The 11,087-nt window shown below is 41.8% G+C and overlaps 1 protein-coding gene across 1 annotated transcript; it reads right to left on the bottom strand.

The window, feature by feature from the left end:
* Positions 1 to 8,060: 8,060 nt before the first annotated feature.
* Positions 8,061 to 10,851, bottom strand: LOC124798337 (allergen Tha p 1-like). Its single transcript, XM_047261692.1, has 2 exons — positions 10,628 to 10,851; positions 8,061 to 8,407 (listed from the first exon to the last, which is right to left on the bottom strand). The coding sequence occupies exons 1-2, from the start codon at positions 10,812 to 10,814 to the stop codon at positions 8,217 to 8,219; spliced, it is 378 nt and encodes a 125-aa protein (XP_047117648.1). The 5' UTR covers positions 10,815 to 10,851; the 3' UTR covers positions 8,061 to 8,216.
* Positions 10,852 to 11,087: the final 236 nt, after the last annotated feature.

Here is an 11,087-nt window from a genome sequence, read left to right as displayed (position 1 = left end):
CATTCATTTTATATTAAACTGACAAATTAATTTCTTAGTGCATGCGATTCAAATTAATAAAGTCTGCAGAGGGAATTGAAGACGTGCGCGAAAAAACTGGCTAACGCACAGTATTTACATATGGAAAAAAACGGGGTTGTGTAAATGAGGCTGGAAAAACATAAAACTATTTTGTTCTTAATTTTTTTAACGCAGATCTATACAATATGGACCCTTTATTGTTTCTGATCTTTTCTGTCATATCCTTTACATTGTAACGACGTAACATGAAAAATAATAATTAATAAAGAAGAAGAGTAATATGTGAAGATTTGTTTTGTACATTATCAAACATCCACAGCCACAAATTACCATTAAATGCAGCGAAAAGTCCTGTAAAAGAAAAAGTTACAGCGAAGCAATGGCCACTATTGTCGTCTGATGTAACAGAAAAAGGCGCCGTTGATGAAAGCAATGGCCATAACAGAATTATAAGTTTTTCATTATTCGGAGTCCGTTTTTAGAGTTTCGTAGGCAGTACTAGTCTATTTAACATGGATGTTCAGGTTTTTAGTTATTTGGCTTCCTAACCGTTTTTCTCACATGAAATTTGCGTCTTAAGGTGATATCAAACTTCACAGGTGCCACTGCGTGGTTTTGCAAAGCCAATATTGAAAACTGGTAAAATATTTTATAATACATAGGTGCCTTGTTGCTATCTTTGTGCTTATCTTGGTAAAGACTGTACATCAAGCTAATGCGTCGATCTGCACACAGATATGTCAAATACTTTTTCCTGGAGTAGTGACTTGACTGTGTAGGAGAACTGCGTATTTACTCGTACATGAGCCCATGCAAATTCCTAGTACTCCTCGTTTCATTTATTTTGGCGACTGTTGCGTCTCCCTCGCTTATCCACGTTAAATAAAATATTTAGCTTTTAATCTGTCATTGTGAATGTACGTCTGGTGTTTTGTTGCCTAATGAAACACAAAAACAAAATTCAGGACTTTCAGATCTTTTCTTTTGTTGCATTACATGAGACAGGCGTCCATTGCTTATACCGAAGATTGCTAGCCAAGCTTTCTGACAAATCTTAACGTATACTTCAACTACAGTAACCATACAGATGTCGGTAGTCTGCTGTCTACTCCTCTCTGGATCATCAGTATACCTCCGCTTAACAGGATTCATATTCACACATGCAAATATATAAGAATTTTGGAGATCATTGTACTTAGATTTCTGAAATCACGAAACAACTTCTCCTGAGTACCTGCAGGTAAAATATTCTAGCATTTTCTCCCATAGGCTCAATCTGAACCTTGTGGTTTTGCCTTTCACACTACATCCTTATAATTGCTGTACTCTTAACGACTATTCGCTTGCTCTTCTCAACTTCTCTGCACTAATTCTGTGGATTACGCTTCCTCTTCCGATAATTTTCACCGATTTTTCACACTTTCGTCAACGTTTCCGATTTTTACATCTGCTATGTGTACTACCGGTATTTATATTCTGTATGAATGTCCCAACTGAACACTTCACTGTGAACTAAATTGATGTAGTGATTAATATTAAATATTACAATAGGATTTTATTTCGTGTTTGCACGTTTATTAATTCCAATATAATCCACCGCAGACCCCATTCTTTTCAAACTACAGTTAATTACCTGTTGTCTGTTTATCACAGGGCATAATATTGGCTATCCTGCTATTCAGCTATTCATCTTCTTTCCGCTGGAGGGAAGCCGGAGTGTATCGGGAGGTTATCCCGTTTTTGACATTACAGAAATCATATCTAGGGAAACGGAAGAAATTCTCTGCGTTGTATTACACTCCAATGTTAAATTTAGGGGTGAGACCAACGTTAATTCTGGTAGTTCCTGCAACCAGAAACTGATGGCAGCGCTTATCTCTTATTTCTTACATTTGAGGGTTAGCCCGTTTTCCTGCGCATGTCTTAAATTCAAACGAAGCCACGTTCTATCGAGGAAGAAAGAGATAACAGTAAGTTACTAAGGTTTAAAAGACGAGGAAGGATGCCCAAAAACTCTACCGTTAAGAGAATTTACCGCTAAAGGTAATGTTCCGGATTCGAATCCAAATCCAGCACACAAGTTCGGATTCGAAACCCTATCTGGCACACTACTCTAATGGGTTACTAGATATCAAAATAGCACACACTCCACCAAAGACCGTAGAACGTATTCGGCATGGGAAACAGATGTAAAGATACGACCGAAAGGAGAAACAACGCACCCTGATTGATCTCTTTTATGATATTGTCTGAACTGCAGGGAGGAAGACTTTTGTACTGCCTATCTCTGTTAGTTAGGTTGTCAAGCTTTGGAGGGTTAAAATGTGCATCTGATGCTGTACGAGAAGGCGATGGAGTCATTGTGGAGGTACATTTACATTTTTGCTATGAGTGTTTCTGTGTTTTTTAGTGTTATGATTCATTGCAGTTTTGCATTTACTCTGTGTTAAGCAAAAATAATGTTCTAAAGCAGATGTTAAATTAACTTCAACCACCTAAAGTGCAGGTCAGCATGTTTGCATTCTGGATATATAACTGTGGCTACCTTATAATGTTGATTATTTTTACAGAATAACGTTTCTCCTCTCTGATGTGGTTGCGCATAACTGGCCTTATAATAAGGACTGTGGGAAAACCAGCACAGAGGAGAATCGAAGCATCTGAGATGTGGTCCTACACAACAGTTTTGAAAATTAGGTGGACTGATTAGGGAATGAATGAGGACATTCTCCGCAGAATCGGCGAGAAGAGGAATACACCAAAAACAGTGGAAAATAGTATGATACAATATGTTAGGACATCAGAGAATTACTTCCATGATACTAGGTTGAGCTGTTGAGGGTAAAAACTGTAGGGGAAAGAACTGGAATACATCCAGCACATAACTGAGGATGTAGGTTGCAAATGATATCCTGAGAAGAGGTGGTTGGCTCAGGAGAGGTATTTGGGACGGGCTCCATCATACTAGTCAGAAACCTAACGACTATAATAATAAAAAAAGGAATAGGAAAAACGCACATCACGTAAAATATGTGTCTTAGGTCTTACAACTAAGATTTGGGTATTTTTCCCATCCTGAAAAGATGATATATTTAGGAAAAAGTAATAGTATCATGTTTGTTATCGCCTGTTTCCTCATACGTCTCCCACTTTATGATTTTTCTGTGCTGTAGGAAAGATAGTTCTTGAAGAACTTTGTCACACTATCTAGTAAACGCGCACCACTCGAACCTGTAAACACCTAAATAGGGGACTACTGCGTCTACGTCAGACTCAGTAGACAGCGTTAGCATCAGAGGTTGCCATACTTCAAATAGGCTCAGCGTGGCTACACACGTTGTGCTCTGTACTGGCTATACGCTCCAAAGATTTGCAATGCTTCTCACAGAAGTAGTGTACCAGTGGCCTAACGTCGCAGGGGTTAAATCAGCAGGTGACAGAACTTCAGTTCGGCACTGTGCCTAGACCAGCAGGCGGCAGTGCAGTTGCCGCCGAAGGTCGCTGTTTCCGCGGACCCGTTTGTTTCTGTGGGCCACGAGATCGTAAGTAGTTGGTGTAGTATATTAACGTGGCCTGGGTATTTACGGCGGTTCCGCCGAGCTCTGGACCAGGTACTGACTGCACCCACAGTTCTTCAACCAGCGTCTCGATCAGAACATGCGCTATGCACGATGCCATGCGGCACCAGCCATCGCCGATAGAGGGAGCTGCCAGTGCATCGAAGTCGACCAGGAACGTGGTATCGCTCATAGATATTCATTATGTTACTTTTTTCGGAGTCAATCCGTTAAACACACAGCCGGGAAAAAAATTAGTACACTATTTTAGAGGTTTCCAATTCACTGAAGATCTATTATTGCAACAGTGCATATAGCACTCCGTCTTCAGGCCAGAAGTGGCCCATCGGGATCATCCTGCGGCGTGTCATCCTCAACTGAGGATGCGGATAGGAGGGGCGTGTGGTCATTACACCGCTCTCTCGGTCGTTATGATGGTTTTCTGTGACCAAGGCCGCTACTATTCGGTCGCGTAGCTCCTCAATTGGCATCACGAGGCTGAGTGCACCCCGAAAAATGGTACCCGGGATCTCCTGCTTGCATGGCAGACGCTCTATCCATCAATAATTATCATTTATTCTAGAGAAGCTGCCCGGTCATCAATGGTATCCGGTCACTGACCTTCATCTGTGCGACTGCGCACAGGTTACCCGAACTCTTATGGGAATCGTCACCTTAGTGATCCGCAAGTAATGGGTGTATGGGCAAATACCTATTAGGTACATTACGTATGTAGATTGTAGACAGTTGGGAATGTGGGTCTCACGGGAGGCCTGCAAGGGGTGGCGCTGTTCATCTGTGTCCTCGGTGGCTCAGCTGGATAGAGCGTCAGCTATGTAAGTATGAGATCCTGGGTTCGAGTCCCGGTCAGGGCACACATTTTTAGCTGTCCCCATCGATGTATATCAAGAAATCCTGTCGGCAGCTGAGGGTTTCAACTAATTATCATTTATTCTAAAGTAGCTACACGGTCATCAATGGTATCTGTTCTTTCGAGAACAGTTACTATCTAGATATAAATACAAAAATGTTCAGGACAAGGTGATGGTGTTCATTTAAGGTTCTTTCTGGCATCACTTAATTTTATCTCCACACCTGGGGTCGCCAATCGTATAATTCGGCAGATATTATTGGGAGGTGTTTCCTGAAGTTGGATTTATTAGCCTTGTGAAGTTGGCTTTACATTGTTTACATTTGCGAAGATTTTAGATTTTACTTTCGGGGATTGGCTAGTAAGTAAAGTTGATCGGTGGTTCACGAAATGCGCTAAGCCACGACCGAACCCAGACTTCCAGATTCCATTGTAGCAGCGGATATGTTAAATACTCGCAAATACAATACAGGCCTGTTACAGCAACTTAAATTATGACAAATGTAGTATCGTCTCTTGTTACTGCTGCAATTGACCACACTACATAAATTCGCTTTTGTAAAAACAGTGTTACGAATTATTATAGTCTTTACTATTTGTGTTCATTGAATACGGTAATCACCAGTGCAGCCCGTAGCCACTTGGCGCTCTGCAGTAGCAGTGTACAACAAAACTGCACAGGATTGTCCCGACAGTATCTGACTGTGCTGTTATTTCCATCGTAAGCGATCACCAGTTGTAGTGAACGTCAGACTAAAGCGAGGCTGCACAGTGCTTAAGTCATAAAATGCGCAATTGTGAGGGGTGGGCTTGTAATCTCCATACTGCCAGATTTATGTTGCACTTAGTTTCCTTAAATCACCCACGGCGAATGCCAGGAAGATGTCTTTTAAAACGTGTTGTGTGATTTCCTTCTCCATCCTTGACAAACTGAGTTTTCACCGAGTCTACAGTGATCCTCGCGGAACATTACACTCTAATTTCTCTTCCTTCCCTAAATAATAAAGCGTCGATGAAAACTTAATCGCTGTTTTGCAGTGAGTGTTTTACTTTGCGAAAAATAAAATGGAGAAGATGCAAAAGTTGAGTGGTTTTTTAAAAATCACTAATTTACTCACGGACTTCAGAAAGTAAGTTAACGTGTCGACCTACGCTACAGGTGCGGGGCGTTGACAGAAGAGGGTGCATGTTTTGGGTCTTCTGCAGGCACAGTTTTGCTGCAGCTCGAATAACGGGTGCATCACAGTGCGCGATTGATGTGACACGGCAGCTGCGAAAGTATTTCAAAGGCATGCGGGACAGTTCGATTATTACGGAAAGACACATCTGAGCTTCACACAGACTCACAGTCAAATTGTGGGTATACATGTGCTAAGTGCAGTGTTGCGTCCAGCCGTTGTGAAATAACGCCAACAATTTGACCAAGGCCACACAATCGTGGGTGATGCTATTCGGAAGTCCAGACATTGCACCATGCGATTTTCACCTTTTCGGAAGACTGAAAGAAAATCTTAGGGGAAACGATTTTCCAACGATGAGGACGTTCACACAGAGGTTCTCAGATGACTCCGTGACTAAGGAGCGGGTTTATGACGTCGAGGAACTTAACGACTTGTAGAACCACGCTCTCCGGCTAGAGCATTCCGTCCGCTATTGCCAGAGATCCTGTTGCTAGCTTGAAAAACGGTGTTATATATCTATCTCTGTCACTTTGAAGTGTTGTTCAGCAATCGGTAAAAGTACTTGGCTTTCCGTAATGATGCGTAACTTACATTTTGAGGCCCCCCTTTTATAAAAAAAAGTACAATACGGGATGTATTCTGAACGTCTACCGCGAAATACAGTTTTGCTTCAATGAACGTTTACGTTTGTTATCACTCATAGGCATGAATATTTGTCTTACATTACTCTGTTGTGATATGGGCAACAGCTCTCTGGCTCGTATCCCAATGCTTATCAGTGAGCTAGCACTTTAAGGGCGCCATCTTCCCCTTTGTGCTACCTTCGGTTGTCAGGGGAAGAATTTTGGATCTCCGTCAGTCCGCCCTTGTGTAGACTTTCCACGCTGTCTCTAAATAACGGCAACCACAATGCGGGGTGGTTACTCTGAAATTTTACGCTGGGTTTCCTTGGCACTTATTGTCCTTGTAACTTATGCTCCACACCTACTGACGTTTCTATCGACAGTTCCTGAAGCGCTGTCTTCTTTTGGTTTCCCTCGATTTCTTGATTCCTCGTCCCACTCTGTCGCACACACAACTACTGCAACTGCTCCACAGCACTTCAGCTGCCGCATCCCATACGTGTGAGAACATTAAGAGTAACTCATTGACATATTTTATACCACTTCATGAAGTTCTCAGTGCATAACCTGGATATATATCATGGCGAAGATGTTAACGGACTATTCACGCCTGCGGATGGCAATAAGTTTCAGAAGCCGGTAAGGTGAACATTGTATTTATTAGGCGATCTTGACGTAATAAGCTGTTATGTGAAGAATGCCTTGCACTATATTTGGTTTATTTTGCTTTCACATTCGTACGTCACAGTCTGTGAGTATCGTTTACTGTAAAACCTTGTTATCTGACTTCAGGGAGTCCATAGCTCCATTTTGTATTAGAACTGTCAATCATTTACAAACCACTGAGTTAGACTTTAACCTACTATAATATGTTATTTATCCATACACATCGTGATAACCGTTTGTTTGCTTGTTAATATATTCTGGACAAGTGTTTCTAAATATAATAGACACGTTCCCCTGGAGACGTCAACTCGGTACATGTAAGAGACATTCTGGGAGTGTTGTGTGCTGTGTAGGAGGTGCATTACGAAACACTGTTGTTTACTACTCTGTTACGTGCTATACTGATCGCCACTACATATGATACGAATGAAATATAACTGTATATAGTACCCTGTCAAGTTCTCGACTTCCACTGCAAACGTTTCCTTAAACATAAATGAATGTAATTAGTTCTAAGGCTCTAAATTTCGCATTTTCATCTTGTTAGAGCTTCAACAGTTTGTCTTTACAGTGTGTTTCGGATGTAAGTGCAGATACTTTAATTGTTGACGGAGGACAGTGTACTGAACAACAACATATAAGTATTTAATTCATTTGCAGACCAGTAATTAGACCTTTTAAGATTAACGTGTTTTTGGGTTTGTTAGTACCTCCAAGTACATATGGCAAGAACAAGCCATTAATGTTTATTTTCCCCTGGGCGGCAGGTCAGATGTAGAAGCGTGGATGCATGGATGCAAAACGGTTTGTCTGTACTGACAGGTGTAGTCCGCATAGTGGTGCAGTTGCGACCTTGCAGGAAACATCAGTTAGTAAACTGTGTGACGTGTTTACGGGAACACTTCAAATCAAAACATGTTCAAATGTGCGTGAATTCCTAAGGGACCAAACTGCTTAGGTCATCGGTCCCTAGATTTACACGCTACTTAAAGTAACTTATGCTAAGAACAACACACACACACACACACACACACACACACACACACACACACACACACACACACCGCCAATATCTTGCGAAGGGATTGTGGAGGATCTTTCGTTTACTGTACATTTTTAATTTTGGAAGAGATACCAAAACTCCTTTGATTAACAGACTTTTATTTTATAAGATGTGGCACACAACTATCATCAACGATCATCAAATAAATTACAGTTCTTTGGTGGTATCACATGAGACACAGCTTTGTGAGTTCCTTAGGGCTATCATAGTGCAGCGCCAAAGGCGTCCCGGTGTTTAGGCGGAGACCCTCTTGAGTTCCTCGCCGTACTTCTGCCTGTAGGTGCCGGTGGGATCGTACTTGTTCTCCAGCGGCGTCCACAGGTCGGGCTTCTCCTTGATGAGAAACCTGATCACTTTCTCCGCTCCAGCCTTCTGCTTCTCGTTGCACTTAGCACAGTCGTCGGTCAGCGCGTCAGGAATGGCGGCTGTTTACAGACACGGAATACAATCAGAAAAATAACGACCAGCAAAATACTATGAAATGAAATGATTTGTGAGAATCTACATCTGATGTACAGTACAGTGGAACTTATAACGTTCAACGTATGAAACAATGGGACTTCTAATTAGTTAGGACATAATTCATTGCGAGAATAGTCCTCGTTATCATAATCTAGCTGTAATTAACCAAAGAGTGTGCTGCTGAACAAATATTATATCCCCTAACAATCAATTCAATAGTTATAATATTAGGTAAGTCACGTTCAATAAAAATGAATGTTGTTGTTTTAGGCGTATTGTCTTCGCTGCTTTCTTCAAAGAGGAAACCGGAATTATTCACTCTTTGAGTCACTAACGAATATTACGGGAAATCCGTAAATGTAAATGTCTTGCTGATATAGAGGATGTCCAAAAAATCACGTTATCATTTCAAAACACCACAGCTTGGAAACTTTAAGAAATAGAGAATCGTTGTTTGTTGCAACACGTTTAGCAGCTGCTAAAGTTTCTCCTTTGCCTTTTGAAGCAAATCTGATTAGGAGTGCGTCAAAATGGCAGTGTACCAGGATAAGGCTCAATGTGTCATGTGGCAGACAGAATACAAAGGCACTTCCGAATTAAATTATCGATATCAGCATGTGAGGGCGCTACAGGTAAAAACAAGCGTAATGAGATGTTTCAAAACCTTTACGAGGATAGTCAGTGTAGGAGGCTTTCCTCAAAGTGGACGTCCTTCAGTGTATCAAGCGGCTGTTGACAGACTGCAAGCTGCAGATGTACGTCATCTTCCAGCATGATGGGGGTAAACCAAAACTTGGGGTTCGAACGTGTGGAATGTGCCGAATGCGGGGTGCGCTGAATGACACATTCCCTGAGTGGTGGGTGGGTCGTGATGGTCCCCCTGCGTGCCCCCCGCGCTCTCCTCATGTCCTGAAATTATGCTTCATTTTGTAGGATTGTGTTAAGGATCGCGTGTAAACATCATTCAATAATACAGCTACTCTTGGTGCACTAATCACTAAACGAAACAGAACTGTTGATGCTGCAATATTCGCCCACGCAGGGGCAGGCCTATAACATTGCGTAGATATTCTACGAGCGTTGGGGGGGGGGGGGGGGAGGGCCACAAACTGAAACTGTAGCATAAAAAATGGTTTGAGACCTGCTAAACGTTCTACAACAAATCACGATCCTCTAACCCTAATACGTTCCAAGTTATTATTTTTTTAACGTTAGTGATACTTATTGAACATCCAGTACATTATTAATGACCATGGCAATGGAAGGTTGTGTAAGCTGTAATTGCTAGTGTCAGGTAATATTTAGAATTTCTGCACTAATAAATTGAATATAATGTACCTCTTGCGAATCTAAGCCGTCAAATAAGATGTAATTTTGCTAATAAGTAGTTTTGAATTTCCAGTTGAGGGGCTGCGTAATTGGAAGTCAATGAAGAAGAAAAGTGTTTCTCCATTACAGGACCTAGAAATTGTGATTCCAGGTAGAAACTCCAAGTAGATTGTGGGAGTTCTAGATAACAGATTTTATTTTTCGTGATATCTTGTATCTACAGATAACTTGTTACAAAGTAACATGTCAAGGGACAATGTGGTACTTGATTTGCAGGAAAACTTTTTAATCTGGGGCAAAAACGCGTGCAGGCCAAGAAATATTCATGTTAACATATGCAAGAATTAAGGAAAAATGGAATGTGAAGGAAACGGTGCAAAATAAAGAGTAACATAGAGAAATGTTGATGCTGCTGGCATCCTACGTAAGAAGCAAGATCTTAACGATCAGACTAGATGGAAGCAGTGTGTAGATAGCGTTAAAGTGGGAATTAATAGAGTACTGAAATCGGTGTACACTACTAATATCTTCTCAAATCTGTCTAAACAAGAAATATTTCAGCAAGCAAAGATTTAAGCAAATAACGTTAGTAGTACTAAGGTTACCTGTTTCTTTCGATAAAACGAGAAATGTAAGCAGTGAAATCTCGTGGCTGTCGGTCAGGAGAAAAGGTGAAACTGACACTTCACCGATTTTGGTGCAAAAGGTGATAAGAAATGGGAGAGGTTGTATGAGATACATTCTTAAACTTGCTGAAACATATTAGTAGAGGCGAAAGGAATTTAGAGGAGAAGTAGAAAGATTAAGGCCATGCACTAATTGTCATACATTTTGAGTAGAAGAACTACACTCACCCTTGAGCTCCTTCCCGTCGGGGGTGCAGGAAGCGTCGCTGTCAGAGAGGAGGCACTCGTGGTACTTCTTGAGGAGACGGTCGTTGTGTAGGACGTCGTCCAGGTCGATATTGTCATACTTGGTAGTGTACGCAGCAGCAGCCGCCACAAGGCACGCCAACAACAAGGCGAGAGTACACTTCTGCATCGTGGCTGTTGGGAAACGTTATCGACTGTGGCTGTCCAGTGATGTGCCGAACACAGCTACAGCGGTGTAATATATACCTGCCAGCGCGTGACGTCACAGGTATAGGCAGTAGCGGTGACCTCGAGTGGTCCACGCACGTGGTCCTTTCTCAGAGCTGGTAGCGTGTTTGGTAGGCAACTGCTTTACTTCTCAGAAACGCCGTCACCGTGACGACTTACTGGGAATTTCTTCACCTCCTCTGTTGAATAATACCGCACTGGGAGACTTCCTGTT

Source organism: Schistocerca piceifrons, chromosome 5 (assembly GCF_021461385.2).
Source record: "Schistocerca piceifrons isolate TAMUIC-IGC-003096 chromosome 5, iqSchPice1.1, whole genome shotgun sequence".
Taxonomy (NCBI): Eukaryota; Metazoa; Arthropoda; class Insecta; order Orthoptera; family Acrididae; genus Schistocerca; species Schistocerca piceifrons.
This window is presented reverse-complemented; position numbering and strand designations above follow the sequence as displayed.

What these genes read in the sequence shown, in the direction of transcription:
- LOC124798337 (XM_047261692.1), bottom strand. Translation starts at nt 10,814, where the DNA reads ATGCAGAAGTGTACTCTCGCCTTGTTGTTGGCGTGCCTTGTGGCGGCT. An exon ending in CGACGGGAAGGAGCTCAAGG is followed by an intron (nt 8,408 to 10,627) that starts GTGAGTGTAGTT and finishes GTCTGTAAACAG; the next exon opens with CCGCCATTCCTGACGCGCTG.